The sequence below is a fragment of the Hypanus sabinus genome, chromosome 2 (genome assembly GCF_030144855.1).
Source record: "Hypanus sabinus isolate sHypSab1 chromosome 2, sHypSab1.hap1, whole genome shotgun sequence".
Lineage (NCBI taxonomy): Eukaryota > Metazoa > Chordata > Chondrichthyes > Myliobatiformes > Dasyatidae > Hypanus > Hypanus sabinus.
In genome coordinates, this window is record NC_082707.1 from 165,610,155 (window position 1) to 165,636,215 (window position 26,061).

At 38.9% G+C, this 26,061-nt stretch overlaps 1 protein-coding gene across 7 annotated transcripts in view; it reads right to left on the reverse strand.

The window, feature by feature from the left end:
• The window catches only part of klc1a (kinesin light chain 1a), a 95,103-nt gene that overhangs the window by 26,335 nt on the left and 42,707 nt on the right, over positions 1 to 26,061 (reverse strand). For all 7 annotated transcript variants that reach the window (XM_059958602.1, XM_059958565.1, XM_059958569.1 and 4 more), the window contains exons 8-13: positions 21,780 to 21,953; positions 17,974 to 18,073; positions 17,593 to 17,645; positions 17,022 to 17,089; positions 15,942 to 16,050; positions 13,269 to 13,430 (exon numbers count right to left, since the gene is read on the reverse strand). In XM_059958602.1, the coding sequence (XP_059814585.1) occupies positions 13,269 to 13,430; positions 15,942 to 16,050; positions 17,022 to 17,089; positions 17,593 to 17,645; positions 17,974 to 18,073; positions 21,780 to 21,953 (666 nt within the window). The remainder of the gene's footprint in view (positions 1 to 13,268; positions 13,431 to 15,941; positions 16,051 to 17,021; positions 17,090 to 17,592; positions 17,646 to 17,973; positions 18,074 to 21,779; positions 21,954 to 26,061) is intronic.

The window sequence follows — 26,061 nt, forward strand, 5'->3', positions numbered from 1 at the left end:
AGCATAATGCTTTCCACCAGTCAAGAAACCACACTGAAATGAATAGCCTAAGTAACACATGATCAGAAGTCACTCAGTGTCTAATATAAGCAATAAAGTGAGCATACAGTGTTACTCAGCAAGACCAAGAATTACAGAGCATCTGCACAAGTCCTTGACCTTGTCACTTCTAGTTTTAATGAGAGTTGAAAAATTTCCCACTCCACATTTGCCAACTACTATTTCCACTACTTTTAAATTTGTTTAAGTAGATGTGAGCTTACTGTAAATAACAATATTAAATAAAGGAAATCTGAGATACAAAAATGCTGGAAATAGTTCAGGCACCATCCATGCAGAGAATAAATGACAGATTTTAGCTGACCTCACCATAAAGATCTAGCAGTCTTTGTTCTTACAAATATACTTCTACCTAATGACAGTTTCTATCAGGCATCGTTTCACAGAGGTCTTGGAACTATAACAATTATTGCTAATAAGCAATTATTCTAAATTCACGAAGTAAAATAGTGAGATTTTTAGAACACTTTACAGAGCACAATTTATACTGAAAGATGGGAGACAAGGTTGGAGTGGCAATTTCAAATTAGTAGTGTATAATTTTGAATTCATTCTGAGGGAATAACTATCTACATCTAAAATTTAGACACCCAAAGGCAAGAGGTGAGGGGAAAGGGAAATTATGACTAATGTGTCATGATAAACTCACATCTTAATCATCATTAGTTGATAAATTCTGATCATTCTTATCAGATTTAGACCACAAGACACAGATGCAGAATTAGAACTTTTGGCCCATCGAGCCTGCTCTGCCATTCTATCATAGCTGATTTATTATCCCTCTCAACCTCATTCTCTTACCTTCTCCCAATGACTTCTTCTCACTCCTGCCATCAGGAAGGCGGTACAGAAGCCTAAGGACTCACACCATCAGATTCAGGAACAGTTCAGGAGCCATCAGGCTCTTGAATCAGTGGGGATAACTTCATTCAACTTCACTTGCCCCAGCATTAAAACATGCCCACAACCTTTGGACTCACTTTCAGGGACTCTTCATATCATGCTGTCAATAATTATTGTTTTTTTTTCCTTTTGGTGCTTGCACAGTTTGTTGTATTTTGCACATTGACTATATGCCCAGTTAGTACAGTCTTTTATTGATTTATTATGATTATTGGGTTTATTGAGGATGCAAGAAAATGAATCTCAGGGCTGTATATGGTGACATACATGTACTTTGATAATAAATTTACTTTGAACCTTTTACACCCTTACTAATCAAGAATCCACTGACCTCCACTTGAAATATACCCAATGACTTGGACTCCACAGCCACCTATACCAATGAATTCCAGAGATTCACTACCCCGTCTTTAAAAAAAATCCTTCTCATCTCTGTTCTAAGGGATGTCCCTCTATGCTGAGGCTGTGCCTTCAGTCCACCACTATAGGAAACAGTCTCCACATCCACTATCTAGGTCTTTCATTATTTGATAGATTTCAATACGATACCTCCCTCCTCCTTATAAAGTCCAGCAACTACAGGCCTAGAGCCATCAAATGCACCTTAGACAGTACATTAACTCTTTCATTTCCAGAATCATTGACATGAACCTCCACTGGACCCTCTCTGATGCCAGAATATATTTTCTTAGAAAAAGGGCCTAAAACTTCTCACAATATTTCAAGCGTGATCTAACCAATGTTTTATAAAGCAACAGTAAATCCCTGCTTTTATATTCTAGTCTTCTCGAAATGAATGCCAGCCTTATATCTTCCTACCACCAACTCAACCTGCAAGTTAATCTTTAGGGAATCTAGCACCAGGACTCCCAAGTCCCTTTACACCAATGATTTTAAAACTTTTCCCCCTTTATTCTTTATTCTTTATTCTTTTCACAAAAGTTCATGACCACACATTTCATCTGCCAGTTCTTTGCCCATTCTCCTAATCTAAGTCCTTCTGCATATTCCCAGCTTCCTCAACACTACCTTCCCCTTCACTTATCTTCATATCATCCGCAAACCTGGCCACAAAGCCTTTAATTCCATCATTCAAATCACTGACATATAACTTGAAAAGAAGTGGTCCCAACACCAACCTCTGCAAAACACCACTAGTCACCGGCAGCCAACCAGAAAAGGTCCCTTTATTCCCACTGTCTCTTATCAACTAATCTACTATCCATGTCAATATCTATCTTGTAATACCATGAGTTCTTACCTTATTTAGCAACCTCATGTGCAGCTTCTTGTTAAAGGCATTCTGAATATCCAAGTATACAATGTCCACTGACTCCCCCTTGTCTATCCTGCACATCATTTCCTCAAAGAATTCCAATAGATCTGTCAAGCAAGATTTCCTCTCGAGGAAACCATGCTGACTTCACTCTATTTTATCATATGTCTCCAAGTACCCCGAAACCTCATCCATAATAATGCCTCCACAATCTCTTCAGCTACCTCTTTCAGAACCCAAAGATGCAATCTATCTGGTCCATGTGACTTGTCAACCTACAGATCCTTCAAGTTCCCAAACAGTAATAGTAACTACACTCACTTCTGCCCTCTTACACTCTCGATTTTCTGGCATACTGCTAGTGTCTTCCAGTGAAGTTTGAGGCAAAGTACCTATTCAGTTCATTCACCATTTCTTTGTCCCCCATTACTACCTCTGCAGTGTCAATTCCCAGCAGTCCAATATCCACTCTTACTCTTTTAATATTTATATAAGGGAAAAAATTGTATCCCATTTTATATTATTGGCTAGCTTACCTTCATATTTCATCTTTTCTCTTCTTACTGACTTCTTAGTTGCTTTCTGTTGGTTTTCAAAAGCTTCCCAATCCTTTAACTTCTCACTAAGTTTTGCTATATTATATGCCCTCTCTTTTGCTTATATACTGTCTTGGACTTTTGTCAACCATGGTTGCGTCATGCTCTCTTAGAATGCTACTACTTCTTTGAGATGTATCTATCCATCACATTCTGAATTGCTCTCAGAAACTCCAGCCATTGCTGTTCAGCCCTCATCCCTGCTAGTGTCCCCTTCCATTCAACAATGGCTAGTTCCTTGAATGCCTCTAATTCCCTTTACTCCACTTTAATAGTGATAAATCTGATTTTACCTTCTCCTATTCAAACTACAGGGTGAATTCTATATTATGATCACTGCCTCCTAAAAGTTCCTTTACCTTTAAGCTCCATAATCAAAACTGGTTCATTAAACAACATCCAATTCAGTAATATCTTTCCCCTAGAGGAGTCAACCACAAGCTGCTCTAAAAAGCCATCTTGTTAGCATTCTACACATATTTCTCTTAGGATCCTTCATCAATCGGATTTTCCCAATTTAACTACACACTGAAATTCCCCAATGACTACCATAACAATGCTATTTCTGAAGATTCTGTTGAAGGTTAAAAAAAGTTGAGATAAGGGAACACCAACATCTCTCTTTATGGTTTCTCACATCTGATTTGCAAGGCTTACTCCACAAACATAGAGGAAAAGTTGACATTTATCAATATTTTAGTGACAAGGTAATGTGATTAAGTTACCGATTACCAGCCAAGAATTCGGGCCACTGATTCAGACAAGATCTTGAATTCCAACATAGCAAATAGGGAACTAAATTCAAGTGCTTTGATCAATTTAAAATCTTTCTAATTTTATATTTCCATTTATAAGGCTCACAATGACATTGATGTTCAAGTCACTGACAAACTTGCATATACGTGATATTATCTCAGTTATTAATAAAAGGTGACTAGCTGAGATACAGTAACAACACTGATGTTTTCAAACAGCTATTAACATCCAGGAATATCTTCAGCAAAAGGCAAAAAAGCAGCTGATGCCCGCAAGTCTTAATGCATGCATTTAGGGAACTATCAAGTCCAACTTGGGATAAGAATGTTGTCATAAAGACCTTCATTCCCAATGAGTGTGCTAGAGGGAAGCATCACATCATTGTCTTTACTTCTTGAATCTCTAAATCAAGGGTTTTAAGGTTTTCATGTTATTCCCAAATTAACACCAGTTTCATCTTTCTTGACAAGAATCACTTTTAATGACTTTTTTAACTGAGAGGTGTTTCTGTATTTAGAATAATCATTGTGCTAAATTAATAGACTTTTCAATTGGAGAGGATAATGGGGAAAATACAAAGGTGATTGTCTCCACCTTCACCCTGGGTCCATCAGCCCTTTCTCTATTTTTGCCTGCTTCTACCTATCACCACCTGCCATGTCTCTCATCTGCAGCCCATTTCCACCCAACTCAATCTGCTTGTCATCCTCCACCTGTCCTTGGTCCACCAATCACCTACTGTCCCATCTCACCCATACCATTCTCCTCTTAATAACTAACTGTCTTCTCTTTACATGCTCAGTTTCATTGCAGGGTCTCAATCTGAAGGGTTGATAATTTTTTAGCTTCCATCCCTACCCAGAAAAGATGCTGCTCGACCCACTGAACTCCTCCACAGCAGCTTATTGTTTTAGATTCCAGCATCTGCAGTCTTGTGTTATTTGCAGGCTTTCTCCAGCATAACCATTGGAAATTAGTATCAGGCTTCGACAGCATAATCACCAAAAACAGAAAACCAGGCAGTTGCAAATAATTAAAATGCAACTCCTTGTCATTGCTATAATGGGCATTTTAACCACAATTACTGTTGAGAAATCTTCGTAACCAAAGTAACTCTCATCACCAACAATAACTAACTGGGTTCAGAACACACACATTTTTACAGCTCAATAAAAAAATGTATTTACTTGTGCACAAGGATAGCATGGATCGCCCAATCTGAACAGAAAAGAGTTTTTTTTTATATGTATATAATTGGCTTATCAGTTATGGATATTGATCAAACTGTATATGTTTGAATTCCTTACACACATCAATCACCATTCACAACAGAGATGTTAAAGTCAATCAAAACTTTAAGCAGGCAGCCCATGATATTTTGAAGTTAGTAAGGACACTAGAGGTGCTCAAAGTTAATCAAAACTTTGTGCACAGTTTTGAAGTTAGTAAAATAACAGAGCCTTCATTATTGTGTATGTTTCACATCCTGTTATCTCATCTATCTCTGGCGACATCACTTTAAAAGGTCTTGCTTGACTACAGCTGCCTCAGGCTATCTTTGTCCTACTACAGCTTCCACACTCTCTTGATGTCTGATGGCAATTCCTTTATAAATAACATGAAAAAGGCTGCAGATGCTGGAAAATCCAAAGGAACACACATAAAATGCTGGAAGAACTTAGCAGGTCAGGCAGCATCTAAAGAAAAGAATAAGTAGTCAAAATGTTGGACCAAGATCCTTCTTCAGAACTGAGAAGGGGGAAGACACCAGAATAAAAAGGTGGGGCAAGGGGAAAGAAGCTAGCTGGAAGGTGATATGTGAAGCCAGATAGGTGGGAAAGATCAAGGTCTTAGAAGAAAGTATCTGATTGAAAAAGAGAGTGCATCATAAGAGAAAAGGAAAGGAGGCAGGGACCTGGGGGAAGTAAGAGGCAAGTGAAAAGAAGTACTACAAAAGGTCAGAGTGGGGAATAGAGAGAGGAGGGGGGGAATTTGTTTACCAGAAGGAGAAATTGATATTCATGCCATCAGGTTGGAGGGTACCTGGATGGAATACAAGATATTGCTCCTCCATCTTGAAAATGGCCTCATCAGTTTAAGTGTTGCCTCACCTAGAAGGACTGTTTGGGGCCCTGATGGAGCTGAGGGAGAGGGTGAAGGTAAGGAGAGGCAAGTGTAGCACTTAAGCTGCTTGCAGGGTAAGTGTCTGGAGGTAGGTCAGGGGAGGACAAACAGGCATGGGAATTGTGCAGGGAGTGACCCCTGTAGAAATCGGGGGGGGGGGGGGAATGGAAGAGAAGAGGTAAAGATATTGCATAGTAGTAGGGTCCCTTTGGAGGTGGCAGAAGCTGCAGGATAATCTGTTGGACGTGGAAGCAGATGGGGTGGTAGGTAAAGGCTAAAGAGACAATCACTATCAGGGCAGAGGAAAGAAGGAGTGAGTGCAGATGCAGGCGAGGGCAGCATCAATAGTAGAGTGAGGAAAACCCCGTTCTTTAAAGGAAGATATGTCCTGGAACGGAAAGCTGTATCCTGGGAACAGATGCGGCAGCAGAGGTGAAGAAACTGAGAAAAGGGGAGAGCATTTTTACAGGAGAGAGAGTGGGAAGAGGTATAGTCAAGATAACCATGGGGATCAGTAGGTTTTCTCAAAAGATGTTGATTGACAGATTGTCTCCAGAGATGAAGACAGAAAGATCATGAAAGGGGAGGGAGGTGTCAGAGATGGACCAAGTGAATTTAAGAGCATGATGTAAGTTATAGTCAAAGTTGATAAAACTGACAAGCTCAGCATGGGTGCATGAAGCACCATTAATGTAGAAGAAGAAGAAATAAATATTTCAAGATGCAAGTTACTAAAATAGCAAAAGTACTGTTTTTAAAAAAAGCTTTGATTTTAATTTGTATCTCAATCTCATGAATATAATATAGCGGGTTCAAGGGATATGGGGAGAGGGCAGGAACGGGGTACAGATTGTGTATGATCAGCCATGATCACAGTGAATGGCGGTGCTGGCTAGAAGGGCCGAATGGCCTACTCCTGCACCTACTGTCTATTGTCTAATATTCCATTCTTTTGTGCTCTGTAAAGTGATGGTCAATTTTTTTTTTTATTACTTCCTAATTTTCTCTGCAAGAACCCTTCAGTGTGAGATAGACGCCAAGTCATCTTGACATCATCACTGTTTTCAAGTTTTAGGACCAACACAGAAAGCAAGGGCAAGATTCATGCCAGAATTTTGTAGACTTTTTTTTTTAAATAGACGATTAAGTATATTGCATTGCTGCTAAGATAAAATTTCAACTAGAAGTGATTATAATTCAAATTCTTTAAGCTATTTTAAGCAAGTAATTCAATGGAGAATTTCAAAAATTCATATATTTTAAAAACCATTTTATTATCTTTTAATCTACCAATAATCTTTATTACTACAAAGCTTACTTTTACACATCTATGCTCAGTTATCTAGGTCATTGGTATATCAAGCTGTAGTAAATCATGGCAACTGGACTTGCTGTATTGTCTAGAAGTTTCACCATTCATCCAACAGGCTTTCTTAGTTCTACTCCATGGTGGGTAGTTTTCTGGTTTATAAACTGAGTAGCTTAAAGGTATAGCAATCACATAAGAGACATTAAGAGTCGTGGAGGTATTGAGAATATTATTAGTCTTATCTTTGCATGAATTGAGCTGTCAGCTGTATTGGGAACAGTTAGGATTGCATTGTAAGTAGCTGATAAGTGGTGTCATATCCCACCGCCTCTGCATGTTTTGGACAGAGAGGACAACTGGTTTGAAAGAGAGGTTAAAGAAGCCAACTTTATCAAACTGGAAAACCCATCCCTGAACAGAGAGGGTTGGGTATGACACCACCTCTCAGCTACTTATAATACAGTCCCAACATCTCTATCCCAGTGTCTCCACAACAGTTCACACTTCCATTCATCCAAAGACTAATGATCCTCTCATTACCTCCATGGCTCTTAATGACCCTCATGTGATTGCTATTCTTTTAAACAACTCTGTTTATAAACTGTAAAACTACCCACCATGGATTAGAACTGAAAAAGCCTTCAGGATGAGTGGCAAAATGTCTTCTAGACAACACAGCAAGTCCAGTTGCTTTGATTTACTACTGCTTGATATTACTTTTATACAATAATAATTTGCCAGTTATATTATTTTTTGAATGACATTATCAGAGTGATGTTCAAAATGAAAATATGTAGTTCATATTGGTACAGTTATGCAGAAGCTAAAAACTTTGTATTTCCTTAAATACAAAATATGCAATCCTAAAAAAAAGCATGAAGCCAATGAGAAAATGAACTAAATTTTGAAAATTATGAATAGGATTAGTCAATTTCATAGTTAGACTGAATTATTAAAAATAAAAATCTTATTCTGAAAGGTATTTCTAAATGCCAAAGTAAGTGGAAGAACGACCCAGAAATAGTGTCAGCAGTACATATGAAAATACAAAATTGCACAAGAAAAATACTTTAAACTCATACATAAAACAAACATCAACCCGATTATTTACTGATAATAGAAAGTGAGCAAGCCAAATAAAAGATAAAGAGCTGTACAGTACACAGTACCAACAGAAGTACAAATTTACAAAAGATAAACCTCTAGCCTCTGGATTTCTTCTGGGAATTCAAAAGGAGAAAGACAATAATTAGTCAAAACATATTCTGCACATTTTTCATACCATTAAGACATTGGTTTCTTTCTCAACACAAGAATCATACAGCAGTTGATAGTGTCACAAAAGAACATTATTTTTTCAATCAAGATATACTTAAAAATATGAATACTCCATATTTATTTATTGATTCCTTCCCAAATACAAAACTGAATTTTGTTATACAAGGTGTTTATTACTACTGTTTTATGCAAAGGAATATGAAACATCAAAAAATTTTCTTAAGTAAAATAAGTGCAAATTTCAACTGCCAAACTTCTTGGATACATGTTATCTTAGCTTGATACTTCATTTTATTCTCTTGTAAATACATAACTCCATCAACAAATTCTGAGCATAACTGAATTTAAAATTATCTACCAAAATATCATTAATGAGAACTTTAAACCATAAAACATAGCCAAGTAGTTTTGCAATTACTGTGCATTTTAACTTATCAGGCAGCAAAGATGAATAGAGGGAGTCCTGAATGTTGCTGGATAGTAATTGAAGCAGCACAATAAATATGTGCCTTTATAAGGGAAGGCAGAAAATGTGAAAACAAGGCAGTCCTGTTAGAATATTGTGGACTGTTGATCAGCCATAGGCAGAGTACTCTGTATAGTTCTATTGGACTGGGGTTGATTTCTTTCAAACAAAGAAATCCAAGGAAAGGTTTAATTAAATATATTTTAGTATAAGCTGTGAGAAGATGAACCTCCCTTCACAGAAAGAATAAAAACCAAAGGACAGAATTAATTCAACTGTAGAAAGGGACTGAAGAAGAAAACTTCAGAATGATAGGAATTCAGAATTGATTTTATCAATTCATTAGCCAGAACAAATCTGCCAGACCAAATAGCATTGTCTCAATTTATTTCTCAGAATTTCAAACCACTTAAGCCAATTCATGATGAATTAACAATATAATGCCCCCCCCTCAGGAAATCATCAACTGTTCAGCAATAGAGTACCCAACCAAGTATTCTCAGTGTCCTGTCAATTTGCTTTATATCTGGTTTCAAGAACATACAAGTCAGAATTCACTTATTTCTCTTCCAATTTAACCAGCATACCAAGGAATCAATAACGGCACCTTCAGTCCAAGGAATCTTAGGGAAGGGAAATATTCAATCCCACCTTTGGACTTGTACACTAGTACATAGTAAAATTTAATGAAAAGCTCTCAAAACTCAGATTTCCACATAATCACTTGAAGGAATTGAGATTAGTACAGATGGGTACTTGACAGTTGGCATGGACATGGTGGGCAGTGGGACCTGTTTCTATAGGGTTCTGTGGCTCTAAATGGCATTTTTAGAACATCAAAAAGAATTTAAATCTTTAGTTTTAATGCAACACAACAGAGAACAGTGCTGGCCCTTTGTGCCAACCTATATAAACATACTCCACAATCAATCTAAAACTTCCCTCCTAATAACCTATAATAGTCCATTTTTCTTTCATCCACATGCCCATCTAACAGTCTCTTAAATGTCCTTATTGTATCATCCTCTACCACCATCCCTGGCAGTGTGTTTCACAAGCCTACCACTCTGTTAAAAAAAAAACCTACCTCTGAAATCTTCCCTAAGCTTTCCTCCACTTATTTTAACAGTATGCCCTCTGGCATGTCTCATAATCAATTTATCTCTCAACCTCCTTTGCTCCAAATAGAGCTTAGTTTGCTGAATATTTTTTTCATAAGGCATGTTCGCTATCCAACCAGTTTCCCACCACCACCACCCTCCTTCTGGTGGAACTGGTCCTCACACTCAACCATTTTGCTTTCCGCTCCTTCCACTTCCTCCATAGGCACCAGCATGGGCTCCAGCTGCACCTACCTTTTGTTGGCTACAGGGAACAGTCCATTTCTAAGGCTTTCTTGGTAATGTTCCCCAATCCTTCTGCTCTACATTAATGACTACATTGGTATTGCTTCATGTACCCATGCTGATCACAATTTAATTAACTTTGCCTTTAACTTCCATCCCGCCCTAAATTCACATGGTCCATTTCTAACATCTCTCTCCCCTTTCTCCATCTGTCCCCATCTCGTCAAAATGTCTACCGATATCTTTTATAAACCTACCAAATGCCAAGCTTATTTTGGACATCTTATACAGGAGACACCGTGTCTTCTGTAAAAATGCTATTCCCTTTTCTTCATTTCTTTGTCTCTGCTGCATCAGCTTCTATGATGAGTCTTTCATTTCCTGGACAGAGATGTCTTCCTTCTTCAAAGAACAGGATTTCCCTTCCTTCAGCATTGATACTGCCCTCACCTGCATTTCCTCCATTTCCCAGACACCCACCCTCACCCCATCTTCCCCTGCCTTAACAAGGATAAAGTTTCTCTTGTTCTCACCTATCACCCCATGAAACTCCGCATCTTGCGCATCATTCTCCGCAACTTCTATGGTCTTCAACAGGACCCTACAGCAACACATTTTACCTCCTCTTCCTCATCCTCTGCATTCTGAACAGATCATTCTAGAGTTTTATAGAAGTGTAACATTATCTCATAGGTCTTGAACAAAATCCCCTGACTAATGAAGATCAACACACCATTTGTCTTCAACATCCTACCAACTTTGAGGGATCAATGGACTTGGACCCCAACATCCCTCCATTCCTCTATGCTGCTAAGAATCCTGCCACTTGAGAGGGAAAAAATAAATCAGCCCGAATGGCCCGATTCTGCTCTTATTAACCTATTACTTCACCTTAAAGTTCAATCTTCCAAAGTGCATCACTTCTCACCTTCTCCAGATTGAACTCCGTCTGCCACTTCTCTGCCCAGCTTTGCACCTTCTATATCCCCTTGTACCCTATGACAACTTCCATCACTATCCACAACCTCACAAACCTGGAGTCTTCTGTAAACTACTATCCCACCATAGATGCTGTCTGACCTGCTGATTTCCTCCAGCATTTTGTGTGTGATGCTTGGGATTTCCAGCATCTGCAGATTTTCTCATGTTTGTGATTTACTATCCTACCAGTTCACTTCATCATCCAAGTCATTTATAAACATAACAAAAAATTAGGGGTTTCAGTACAGATTAATGTGGAATACCACCAGTCTCCAACTTCCAGGTAGCAAACCACTCTCTGCCTTCTGTCGGGAAGTTAATTACAAATCTATGTAGCGAACTTCCACGGATCCCATGCCTTATGATTTTATGGATCAGCCTACCATGAGAAACCTTGTTAAAAACTTTACTAAAATCTGCATACACCACATCCACGGCTCTGCCTTCAATTTGTTTAGTCACTTCCTCAAAAAACCTCAATCATGTTTCTGAGACACAATCTACCCTCACAAAGTCATTCCCCGGGAGCAAATGGATTAACAAATAAGGAGTATTTGATGGCTCTGGGTCTGTACTTACTAAAGTTTAGAAGTCTGAGAAGAGGACCATTGTAACTAACGAAAATTGAAAGGCCTAGATAGAGTGGACATGGAGAAGGTATTTCCAGTAGTGGGATTCTGGGACATGATGCACAGCCTCAGAATAGAAGGACATCCCTTTGGAAAAGAGATGAGAAGGAACTTCTTTTGCCAGAAGGTGGTGAATTTGTGGAATTCATTGCCACCAATAGCTGTGGAGGCCAAGTCATTTGGTACACTCAAAGCAAAAATTGATAGGTTCTTGATTAGTAAGGGCATCAAGGGGGAAGATCAAGAAGCCTATTTGTGTACTAAGGCTTATGGCCATATGTCATCTGGCCCTGAGAATTTACCCATCTTAACTGTTTTCCTGGACATTCTACAATCTTCAAGAGTCCCATACAATTTTTGCTTCAAAAACCTTCACTGCAAAGATAGAAACCTAGGTTGCTTCCTTGTTTCTTTTGCCTAAATATTCCATCTCTCTTGTCGCACTTCCCCTGTCTCAATTGGACAAACCTATCCAGAACACCATGCAAGTGCTCTCTAAATAATCTTCACATTTCTGCTGTGCATTTCTGAGAACATCTGTTCCCAATTTATGCTCCAAGTTCCTGAATAACACTATCGTAATTAGCCCTCAGCAAAATAAACACTCCTCCATACTAGCTGCTCCTATTCTTGTCCATAACCAAGGTAAAGGTCAGGGATTGTGGTCTCCATCTCCAAAATGCTCGCCCACCAAGAGAACTGTCAACTGAACAGGTTCATTGTCTGATATTAGACCCAATATGATCTCTCCTCTAGTTGGCCTGCCCACATACTGTGTCAGGAATCCTTTCTGGCCACACATAACAAATTATGCCCCATCTAACCCTTATGCACAAAAGAGATGCCAATCAATATTAGCGAAGTTGACAACAACCCTGCTATTTTCGCAGCTTTCCAAAATCTCCTGATTTATTTGCCCTTCTATTGTCTTTGGGGAGACAATAGAATACTTCCAATGATCTTATTTACAAGATGAAATCTTTTGAAGTGAAAATACTTCTTGCAAATGGTAATTGTATAAAACAATTCCAGTTATTTCTTTTGATAATGTTTGACTTTACTGAAATACATGAAATACTTTGCATTATACTTAAAAATAAATTGTGCCATAATAACTATTTGGATCAAACTTAATTCAATTTAAGAAGGCATTCAGAAAGATATTTTAAATTGTCAGTCAGGATCCAAATCTCTGTGTTACTGAGTTATAGTTTCTATCACATCTCAAGACCTCAGTAATAGAAATCTGCATGGTTAATTGGCAACATTTTATATCTACTATGATATTTATCTCAAATAGCTGAAAATTTCTGGATTCTGAAAGTAGAGATGTAAAAATGATAACTTCTACAATCCTTTAAGGAAGAGTTCCAAAGACTTAAAACTCACATGAATGTAAATCCAATTATTTTTTACCTTAGAACTTTGCCAATTTAACCACAAAAAATATTATCTTAATGAAAGAAAACTTTTATTCTTGTCCTTTTACTAAAGTATCAATAGTAAGATTTCTCTCTGATTTGTGGACTGTGTACTGTACTTACCCCATTCCATTCTACGCCCATACTCACTTCCTCGCCACCATCTGGCCCACTCTCATATTTTACCACATCTACATTTAGACTTTCACGGCTTCTTCTTTTCTCTATGCTTTCAGGATCATTAAGTACTTCAGCTACTCTTTGTTTATGGATATTATCGAGACCCTGAGGAACAAAGGTATTCATTTTATTTGAAATACTTACAATAATATGAAATTATATTAAACTGCCAGTAATTAAGATTTTATAAAGAAACCAGATACAACATGAATAAAGGTATAATGTAAATATACCACAAAATTGCAAATGAATACATGGAGCATTTAAAACAAAACATTTGCATTTATAATATGCCTTCCATGACTGCTGATAGCAACCAGATAATTAGTTTTAATTATGGCGACTAAGGGATGTTATTTACAGTACAAGGGAAAATTCCTTCCAACTGTTCAAAATAGTTCCATGTATGTATCCTTACAGTAGTGGTCACCAACCCATCGATCACGACCGACTAGTCGATCTTTGAGACTTTCCCAGTAGATCCCGAAAAAAAAAGAAAAATAAATACACAAATACTGTTGAGAGATAGTTTCCGGGATGCGGGGTTTTAGTTCCGTTCTTTCTGCCCAGTGCGCATGCGTGTAGCTCCCCCGCACTACACAGTGTACTTCAGTGGTCCCCACCGGGCTGCGAGGAAACGATAGGAGTCAGCTGTACCTTTCTTCGTTCCCTGTCACACTCACTGTTGAACTTGAACGCATGTGAGGTTATCAGTCGCCTAAACGCAGTGATATCCTCGCGCCAGGGAACACTGGTTGGCCTCGGGCAGCTGGCGGAAAGTGCCGTTGTTACTGGCCTGGAGCGCTGCCTCTAAACCTGTTTAACACACCAAATGTTCATGGGGAACCTGGTGCTAAAATATTTGCAGACGACCTAATTCGGGCTCAGCTAACTTACTGCAATCTACCGAAACAATCTTTTGTCAGCCGATAGATCCTACAAGGGGGGTGGGCATGCGTCCTGACACACTCTTCGCTCGGTCAGTCGCTCTCTCCAGACTGCGACCGCCACGGCCCCAGCACAGGGACCTCCGGCCCTGACCTTGTCCTTTCACCCCACCCACGACCAGCCGCACCTGGCCAAGGCATCTGGCAGTGGGCAGGTGGGAGGCTGGAGCTTAGACCCGGAAGCTGTCTAATGAGGTAATGAAGCCTTCAAAACTTGGTACCTTGAGTGCAAGCACCCTGCGCTTAGATACAAACCTGTTGAGTTTTTTCAGCAGAAAAAACGTGAGCAGCATGGGACAGAAGCTAAGTGCCAAGAGCTGTGAGAACTAAATTGCAGAATAGACTGGACATAAGGAACCTGCTTCGAGTATTGCTGTATTCCCGTCATGTTTAACACCACCCCCACCCTCCGTCGGCCGGTCCGCAAGAATATTGTCAATATTAAACTGGTCCGTGGTGCAAAAAAAAGGGTGGGTACCCCTGGTGTTTATACATTACTTCTACTTCTGGGTTGCGGGGTTTTATTTCCAGTCTTTTCTGCCCCGGTGCACATGCGTGTAACTAATTGATCTGGGGACAGATCTTGCCTTTCACTTAGGCCGAGGTAGGGGATCTTAGGCTTAAAAAGGTTGGTGACCACTAACTTACAGGCACATTGTTCATCACGAGTGAAAGATAAGCCTCTGGTACCTTGGCCTAAATTTAGTACTCAAGTCTTGAACCTGTACTACTTCGGTTTAGAAATGGCATTGCTGTCAACTGAACTCAGCCCATTAATAAAAACTGAACCCAGCCCATTACGCCACAGCTGGAATACTGAGAGCTTCACCACAGGAAATAATAATTGTGATGGAGAGGAGATTCACCAAGATATTGCCTGGGATGGAGTGTTTCAGGAATGAGTGGGTGGAAGAGGCAGGTACATAGAGCACAGAATAGTAGAACACAAGAACAGGCCCTTTGGTTCACAGTAACTGCACCAAACACAAAGCTAAATTGAACCAATGGTCTTCTACCGGTACATAATCCACATCCCTCTATTCCATGCATATTCATATTTCTAATAGCCGCTTAAACATTACTATCATATCTACTTCCAGCACTACCCCCATCAGCCCATTTCAGGCATGTTTAAAAAAATCTTCTCCCTTATGTCTCCTTTAAACGCTCCCTTGTACCTTAAATGCACGTCCTTTAGTATTAAACATTTCTGCCCTAGGAAAAGAAGATTCTGACCTTCTACCCTATCCATGCCTCTCAATTTTATATACTTCTGTCAGATCTCCCCTCAACAGCCAATGCTCCTGAGAAAACAACCCAAGTTTATCCAATCTCTCCTTATAGCTTCTACCCTCTAATCCAGTCAACGCCCAGTGAATCTCTTCTATGCCTTTTCCAAAACCTTCACATACCTCCTGTAATGGGGAGATTAGACTGCACACAATACTCCAAGTGTGGCCTTACCAAAATATCTTCAGAACATTAAAGTACCTGGACAAACAGTTGAACTGACAAGGCACAGAAGGACTACAGACATAATGGCCTGAAGGCACAGTTTCTATGATTTAAATAACATTGTTCCTCTTAAAATGCACAGATGTTTAACACTTCATTCTGTTCCGCAGAGAAAGCAATTAATATAATACACTGCTGACATGGTGAAACTTACTTGTTTACGAGATCTCAGAGCTGCTTCTTCAAGTGTTTCAGCCGCTTCAAACTTGCCCTGACGTTTATAAAGAGCCCCAAGATTCTTCAGAGTTGTTGTCACTGTTGGGCTTTATGGAGTAAAAAGGGAAATGAACAAATTAAAGTTCTCAAAAAAAATACACATTTGAAAAGTATTCTGCCTTTTATAGATCTAATACCAAAAGAAATGGAGTCCAACGTACCCTCAACAATTATAATAGCTGTGAAATTTATTTTCAGAGTCAGAGAATAACAGAATCATTTAGCATTGAAAAAGGCCATTCAGCAAATTTGTCTACAGTGAGGCTGCATGTAGTACTGTGTTATAAGGTTTGGATAAGGTGGATGGTAGCAGTCCCCAGGGTAAGGGACTCCAAGACTAAGGGGAATAGATGTCGAGTGAATGGGGAAAGATTTAGAGCAGACTCAAGGGTCACATTCCACACCCTCCACTGCCCACACAGTTCATTGTGAATATATGCCCTACTGCTCTATTGGCTTGTTTATTATTTATTGTAATGCCTGCACTGTTTTGTGCACTTTTTGCAGTCCTGGATAGGTCTGTAGACCAGTGCAGTTTTTTTCTGTGTTGTTTTTTTACGTAGCTCAGTCTAGTTTTTATACTGTGTCATGTAACACCATGGTCCTGAAAAAACATTGTCTCATTTTTACTATGTACTGTACCAGCAGTTATGGTCAAAATGACAGTAAAAGTGACTTGACTTGATATGGAAGTGGCTGAGGCAGGTACAATGCTATCATTTAAGCAGCACTTGCATAGGTACATTCAGAAGCAGGGCTAAGACTGATATTGGCTGAACCCAGGAAATGCCCCATTCCAACCCAGAGGAAAATGCAGCAGTCCCACAGTAACCAGCAAATCCATTATGATCTCCCAAACAATAGGTCATACATACAAGTGTACATAAGTCAGGCACTTATAACCCAGGGAAGACCTATATTCAGAACTCCACATTGAGCAGGTGTATACAGTCTCGAGACTAAGAAACTATACTCTTCTTTTTACAATAAGTTCCTTAATAAAAATATGAAAACATACCTGTCAACTTTGCATGCTTTATACCAGCCTCCATACTCGCCAAATGTGGTGCCATCTTTAGGCTTCCCCTGAAGAGAGTACAATAATCTAGTATGTGCAATGTGTGTCGGGCTTGTATGCAAAACAATCATCAAAACAGTTCAGAAAATTACGTTTCAACAGTAATAATGAGAAAAGATTTACATGATGTTTAAATGATGCACTATTAAAGAATAAAATATTGTCAAAACTTTGTTCCATAGGATTAAATGTGTCAACAGCTCTGATAGAGGCTTAACCTATGATACTCTATTTTAGCTGGACCAGGTGGGTACAAGGGCAATAGAAATCAACTCTGGGCTGAGTCACCCATCCAACCTCATACTTTCAAGTTGAATTAGATTAAATGAACTTCCTCAGAGAAGATACCAAAAAATATCACAATCTAAAAAGCAGAGCACATATATATTTTCTAGACTATGGATAGTGTTCAATATAGGAAAAAAATTCCGAATTACTTTAATTTATTTTATCATTATAAACTGAAATATTTTCATACAAGCCATTGAAAACAATGAAGTTTTGCTATTACCTTGCATTGTTCCTCTCTTTCTTCAGCGTGCATCCAAATCGGTTTATTTTCATCTTGGAAAAAATACAAAAAGGAATCACAAATTATAACTTTTCCCCGCATTTGAATAATTTTACCTTTTATAATACTTAGAAATATTTCCAAAGTACAGCATAAATTTGATTGTGTACAATATAAAGAAACTACAATTCACATATACCATAAGGTAGCATCCATTTGTTTTATATTTTATTTATTCTTTATTGCCTGTTAGCTTGAAACCTGCTTATTCATTTCTCTAAAACAAAGAAATAAAGGAAGCAACAAGGTTATGCTGACTGTTCTGATTGACATTTGTAAAGTTTTGCTCAAGATAAAGAAAATGTGTCATCACCAACTCACCATCCACACAACCAAATTCTCTTTCATGAGCACGTGTGAGAATCTCTTTATATAATGTCTCTGCTTGTTTGAACTTCCCTTGTTTTAGGTAGCAAGATGCCTAAAATGTATAAAATGTATTATTAGACAGAAATATAGGAATTCTTTAAAACAGAAGCTGCAATGTATTAAATCAATTGGCTAAACACATTGATTTTCTATAAATGTAATTGCTAAAGAGGCATTGAGAAGAGTCAGAATAAATCAAATAAGAAAATTAGTACAAGAATCAAGCCAATCAGCCAATCATATTATTTTCCTAAATCTTCAAAACCTTGTATCAAGTAATCTACAGTATTACAATTTGATACTTAAAAAGTCATTTCAGTTCTCTGCATGATATCCTCTCTGGATATTCCTTCAACTATGTTTCAGGCCACGAATAGCACATTCATTGAGCTAAATTAAAGTCAATGCAGCTAGCTACTCTAGTACATAAAACTACTCGGGACATTACAGAACAGAAACAAGCCATTTGGCCAATAAGTCGATGCTGGTCACAGACAAGAGAAAATCTGCAGATAGTGGAAGCTTAGGGTCCATATATCTTATGCAAAATTTCATCATCCTTTCATGTTTCCTTCTCTTTTGTGTACATACAGTATCTAATAACACACTGAATATAGTTGCCAAGTGTCACAATTGTTCCAAATGGCAATGAATTCCAAATTTTTGGAATTTGCCATTGTTGCCTTTCTGGCTTACATTTGTGATTTTTAGTATCAGACTCTTTCAAAAGTCAAAATAACTTCCCCCTCCATCTACACAAAATCATTAATAATTTCAAAGTATATTAAGTCACCTCTCAATTGTGACTTTACTGGAGAAAAGGATCTCAGTCTGTTTTTTTCATTATTCTGATCTCTTATTTCAATTGTTATACATTTCCTCTTTCCCACTTTTTTCTTTTTTATAAGATGGACTTCTGACCTGTGCATAATAATCAAGTATAGACAAATGAAGTCTCCACAAGTTTAACATACATCCCGATTTTGAATTCCTTTCTTTTGCACTTAATATAGTCGGTGGACATCCAAACTGTATGTACCTTTGCAACTATTTATGAATTTACTCTACTTTTTCCTGTTACACAGGTTAAGGTTTTGCTTTCCACCACAGATTCATTTCCCCTCCTGTCAAAATGCAGGAATTGTTACACACCCAGATAAGTCTGAAATCTTTTTAGTGACAGATGTTTTCAACAATTTTAAAATAGTTTAAATCTCTTGGAATATCAGGGATATTTAAAAACTGTTCAAAGGTTTTGCCAGTCTTCATAAGGCGGCAAAATTTCATTCCAAAACTTGTCTCCTGCTTTTTGAGTTGGTGTTTTAGCAACACAATAACAAAGGTGTACTTCCACTGAGGTCTCCTTGTGCTTCTTGGGAACAATGGGTAGTTTACACAGAGGATTCAGAGCCATTAGGTATAAAGCCAAATCCAACTTCATTCAGCCCAGAGTTCACTGTACATAGCTGCAACCTTACTTAGTGTATACTCTGCACTCCAATCAGCCATACCATTTGCAATTTCAGATACGGGTTTTACTTTATTTTACAGTACATGGATATCGCTGGCAAGGCCAACATTTGGCAACCCTACCCCTGACCCTGGGAGATCTGTTCAGAAATCCTTATTTGTGCACATGGGTCTGATGATGGCATGAAAAGCATTGTTAAAAATTATTTGTGTTTTCATTAATTCAGTTTTTTTTTTAAAACGTTTAATTATTAAAACATTTCATGGTACTACTGAAAGAGCTCTTTTTTTTTTTGCTGTCCTGGCTAACCACTTGCCTGCGTCAACAGTTTATCTGACTATTTTATTGTATTGTACTTTATAGGATTCTGTGTGTTACAATATATTCCTGTGTTGTATATTTGGACTTTCAGAAGGCCTCTGACAAGGTGCCACACACGAGGCTGCTTACCAAGTTAAGAGCCCATGGTATTACAGGAACGTTACTGGCATGGTTAGAGCATAGAGCATGGTTAGGAGGCATCAAGTGAGAATAAAAGGATCCTTTTCTGGTTAGCTGCCAGTAACTAGTGGTGTTCCGCGGGGGTTGGAGTTGGGACCACTTCTTTTTATCAGTTATTTAGATTATGGAATAGGTCAAGTTACATCATATGAAAGTGTTGAATAAATCCAAGTTTCTTTGAATTTAACCAATTTTTTCTGAATTTAAACAAAATATAGTTTGGGAAAACCACTGGAATGTAATAGGAGGATTAATCTCTTTCCAATTCAATAAAATGGATCTTCTGGCCAGTAATGTAACAAATGCAATCATCCGACGAGCTGAAGAGGATAAATAACTATGTTCCACCATTGGTAAGCCAAAAATTTATTATCCTTAAATATTTGGATAGAGGAGTGGAGTTATTGACATTATTAATGTATCTGATGTAATATAATAGCCAAGCTTTGTTTAGTTTTGTTTTGTTCAGTTTAGTTTAGTTTTTTTTTTATTTCTAATTTGTTTTTTTAATGTTTTTTTTCTATCATATTTAATTACATTAAGAGTTTAGGAGGCTTAGTACATTTGTATTATCTATAGCTTATAATCGTATAAACTGTTTACCAACAATGTAATCCCAATCTCTCTGTACTACTATTGTTATTATGCTTATGTATTTGAAAATTAATAAAAAGATTTAAAAAGAAAGTAAGATTATGGAATAGATGGCTTTGTTGCCAAGTTTGCAGATGATACAAAGATTGGTGGAGGGGCAGGTAGTGTTGAGGAAACAAGCAGGCTGTAGAAGGACTTGGGGGTCCTTGTGCAGAACACTGTAAAGTTTAACTTGCAGGTAGAGTCAGTGGTGAGGAAAACAAATGCAATGTTAGCATTTGTTTCAAGAGGTCTAGAATGGCAGGAATGTGATGCTGAGGGCTCACCTTGAGTATTGTGAACAGCTTTGGACTCCTCATCTAAGAAAAGATATGCTGGCATTGGAGAGGGTTCAGAGGAGGTTCATAGGGATGATCTGGGAATGAAAGGGTTGTCATACGAGGAACCTTTGATAGCTCTGGGTCTGTAATCACTGGAATTCAGAAGTATGAAGGGGGATCTCACTGATGCCTTTTAAATGTTAAAAGGCCTAGACAGAGTAGATGTGGAAAAGGTTTTCCCTGTGAGGGAGTCTAGGACAAGAGGGCACAGCCTCAGGATAGTGGGCATCCATTTAAAAAAGAGATGTGGTGAAATTTCTTTAGCCAGAGGGTGACGAATTTGTGGCATTTGTTACCACAGGCATCTGTAGAATCTAGGTCATTGGATGTATTTAAGGCAGGTTCTTGATTGGACGTGGCATCAAAGGTAAAGGAGAAAGCTGGGAGTGGTGCTGAGGAGGGGAAAAAAGGATCATGATTGTATGGTAGAGCAAACACGATAGGCCAAATGGCCTAACTCTGCTCCTATGTCTTATGGTCCATAACCACAACTTGGATACAACTAGTTAATTTCAAAATACCATAAAGTTCAGAAAGTCATTATGTAAACCTATGTTCCTGAGGCATTGAAGGACGCAGTTGAATTTGTGCATGAAGCTTAAGGGGAAAACTACAATCAAGAATATGGATAAAATGGGTTGTTGCAAAGTTTGGGGTAGAATTGAATAAAGATTTTGAACCAAATTCACCCAACTGAAAGGAAAGGCTTTGATTTTAGTTGATGAATAGTCTCTTAAAAACATGACATGCTTTCATTTCAACATGTGTTCTTTGTTTCCTATGGAACAGTTTATAATGAACATTTGTCTTACCAAATTATTTTTTGTCTTTGCTACATTTGGATCATCAGGCCCAAGTTTGGTTTGGTAAATTTCCAAGGCTCGCTCATAGTAATACTCCACTTCTTCATACTTTCCTTGGTTCTGGCACAATAGTGCCAGATTATTTAGCTGTTTGGCCACATCAGGATGATCCCTGCCCAAAACCTGAAGCAAGCAGAAGACACTAATATTTCTACACAGTTTCTGAAACAATGACCAATATTAATACATGCTTAGATAAACATACATTCACAGGTTAGCAAGTGCTCTGCGAAACCACAAAAAATGGAAATACATTAATAAAAAAAGAAAGATTTAAATGTCATAGTAGCTGAATGTTCACATTCCAACTGAGAACATCAATGTCAACTAATTTGCCAAAAAGATTAGTTGTATCTGGGGAAATCTTATAAAGCAACGTATCATAACAGCAGATTTTGGCCATTTGGCCCATCAAGTCTGTTCTACCATTTGATTATGGTATATTTTCTCCTCTCTCAACCCTGTTCTGCTGCCTTCTCCCTATTACCTTTGAAGCCTTTATATATCATGAATCTGTCAAATCGGCTTTAAATATATCCAATTACTTGGTTTTCACAGTCAATTAATACCACAGATTCATCATTTTTGACAAAAGAAATTTCTCACTCCTTTCTAAAGGCTGTGCCCTCTGATCCTAAACTCTCCCACTACTAGAAATATCTTCATCACATCCAATCTATTTGGGTAGGTTTAAATGAAATACCCTCTCATCCTTCTGAATCCCAGCAAGTACTGGCCCAGAGCCATCAACTGTTTCTAACACATTAACCCTGTCATTCTTGGGATTACTCGTGTAAACTTCCTCTGGACCCTCTCCAATGCCAGCATATCCTTCCTTAGATGCAGGACCTGTAACTGCTCAAAATACTCCAAATATGGTCTGAACAATGCTTCACAATGCCTCAATTACATCTTTATTTTCATTTCCTTGTCCATTCCTACTACTGAATAAACCTGCAAGTTAACCTTTGGGAGTCCTGCACGGGGACTCCCAAGTCCCTTTGCAACTCCCAATTTTGAATTCTCACATTCAGGAAATAGTCTACATGTTTATTTCTTCTACTAAAATGTATGATCACATACTTTCCCATGTTGTATTCCATCTGCTACTTCCTTGCTCATTCTTCCAACCTTTTTAAAGTCCATCGACAGATTCCCTACTTCCTCAACACCACGTGCCTCTCCACCTATTTTTGGATTATCCTCAAACTTGGCTAAACACTATCAATTCCATCATCCAGATCTTTAACATAAAATGTGAAAAGTAACAGACCTGACAGTGAACCATGTGAAACACCGCTAGATGCCAGCAGCTAAGCAGAAAAAGCCCTATTTATTCCACTCTTTGCTTTCTGTCAGTTAGCCAGCCAATCTTCTACCCATGCTAATAAGAGAAAATCTCCAGACGCTGGAAATTCAAGCAACACACACAAAATGCTGGAAAATCTCAGCAGACCAGGCAACATCCATGATTAAAAAAAGAGTACAGTCAACATTTCAAGTTGAAACCCTTCAGCAGGTCTGGAGGAAAAAAGATGAGGAGTAGATTTAAAAGGTGGAGTGAGGAGAGGAAGAAACACAAGGTGATAGGTGAAACTGGGAGGGGGAGGGGTGAGGTAAAGAGCTTGGAAGTTGATTGGTTTAAGAGATACAGGGCTGGAGAAGGGGGTATACAAACAGGAGAGGACAAAAGGCCATGGAAGAAAGAAAAGGAGGAGCAGCACCATAGGGAGGCAATGGGCAGGCAAAGAGCTAAGGTGAGAGAACAAACAGTGAAGGGGGCGTGGTGGATGCTGGGGGGGCGGGACGGTGGGAGGGGGTGTGGCGGACAGCGTGGGGGTGGGGGCTGACGGCGGAGGGGGGTGCATTACCGAAAGATCAAGAAATCGATTTTCATGCCATCAGGGTGGAGGCTACCCAGACAGAAGACAAGGTGTTGCTCTTTCAACCTGAGTGTGGCCTCATTGCAACAGTAGAGGCGGCCATTGATGGATATGTCAGAATGGGAAGTGGAATTAAAATGGGTGGCCACTGGGAGATCCCGCTTCTTCTGGTGGACAGAGCGTAGGTCTCCTAACCAGTGGCCACCCATTTTAGTTCCATTCCCATTCTGATATATCTACCTCTGACCTCCTCTACTGTCACAATGAAGCCACACTCAGGTTTTAGGAGCAACTCTTTATACAGGTATCCCCCACTTTTTGAAAGTTCACTTTACGCCACTTCACTTTTATGAAGGATGTACATCAGTACTTGTTTTTGCTAACTGAAAGAAATCCAAAAAGGATTTACACTTTTATGAAAAAAGGCAAAAAGCGAAAATAGCATTCAGCATTTGTTTTGCAGCAAACTGTATAGAGGAAGCACACCCCTGAGCGGTGCTGCCAAGCTCCTTCCCCAGGAGGTACACTCAGCCTCAAGCCATCATAGCTTTGAACTGTGTCTGTCAGCATCTGTGCTTTGCCTCAATTTATTCTGTGCATCTGTTAGCAAAATATGTCCTAAGGTATCAGAAAAGCCGAAGAGAGCTCGTAAGGGTGTTACGCTTAGTGTAAAACTGGACGTAATTAAGCGTTTTGATCGTGGTGAACGAAATAAAGACATTGTGCGTGCGTTGAACTTGCCTGCATCTACCATTTGTACTATTTACATGCAAAGGGAAAGAATCTTGAAAGCTGCCAATATTACTGTTGGTTCTGCCAGTAACAAAGTGGTCTCTTTTAGTCGCCTTTTCCTCACTCTCCTACAACCCAGTCTTCTGTACCTCCCATCAGCCCAACCTCCAACAACTCAGCCTAACACACCATCACCACCACCTCTCAACCTTCCAGTGTGCTCGCTGTCTTCCCCATTCTGGTAAGTGAAACTACATTGTACATACATTATTTCTACTTTATATAGGCTGTGTATTTATCATATCATTCCTGCTTTTACTATATATTAGTGTTATTTAAGGTTTTATGTATTATTTGGTATGATTCGGTAGGTTATTTTTAGGGTCTGGGAAAAATTTTCAAAAATTTTTCCCATATAAATTAATAGTAATTGCTTCTTCACTTTATGCCATTTCCGCTTACAAAAGGTTTCATAGGAATGCTCTACTTTTGGATAGTGGAGGAAACCTGTACTTCATCTAGGTAGCCTCCAAACTGATGGCATGAACATAGATTTTTTTTTGAACTTCCAGTAATGTCCCTCTCTCCTTCACCATTCCCCATCCCCTTTCCCTTCTCTCACCTCATCTCTTTGCCTGCCATTTGCCTCCCTCTAGTGCTCCTCCCCCTCTTCTTTCTTCCATGGCCTTCTGTCCTCTCCTATTATATTCCCTCTCCTCCAGCCCTGTTTCCCTCACCAATCTACTTCCTAGCTCTTTAACTCTCCCCTTGTGGTATCACCTATCACTTTGTGTTTCCTCCTCCCTTCCCCCCCCCCACCTTTTAAATGTACTCATCGTTTTTTCACTAGTCCTGCTGAAGGGCTTTAGCCCAAAACGTTGAATGTACTCTTTTCCGTAGATGTTGCTTGGCCTGCTGACTGCCTCCAGCATTGTGTGTGAATTACTTCTATCCATGCCAGTAGCTATTATACATAGAGGCTCAATGCCAGCTCTCTGACACCTCCTTGTAACCATCTCTGAATCATAACTCCCCCAACATGTATCAGACTATTTCACCTGGAGATGTTCCCTCTACAGGCTTTGTCTTATTCAATTAATCATTGCCTATTTCTGCTTTTGCCTTCAGACTTCCTAGCAGGAACGTGTTGCAAAACCCATTATTCAACCACAGAACTCACTGGCTTGATTCTACAATACAATACAGGAATGCAGAGGAACAGAGAGATCTAGGAATAACTGTGCATAGTTCCCTGAAAGTGGAGTCTGATGTAGATAGGGTGGTGAAGAGGGCTTTTGGAACGCTGGCCTTTATAAATCAAAGCATTGAGTACAGAAGTTGGGATGTAATGCTAAAGTTGTACAAGGCATTGGTAAGGCCAAATTTGGAATACTGTGTGCAGTTCTGGTCACCGAATTATAGGAAAGATATCAATAAATTAGAGAGAGTGCAGAGACGATTTACTAGGATGTTACCTGGGTTTCAGCACTTAAGTTACAGAGAAAGGTTGAACAAGTTAGGTCTCTATTCATTGGAGCGTAGAAGGTTGAGGGAGGATTTGATCGAGGTATTTAAAATTTTGAGAGGGATAGATAGAGTTGACGTGAACAGGCTGT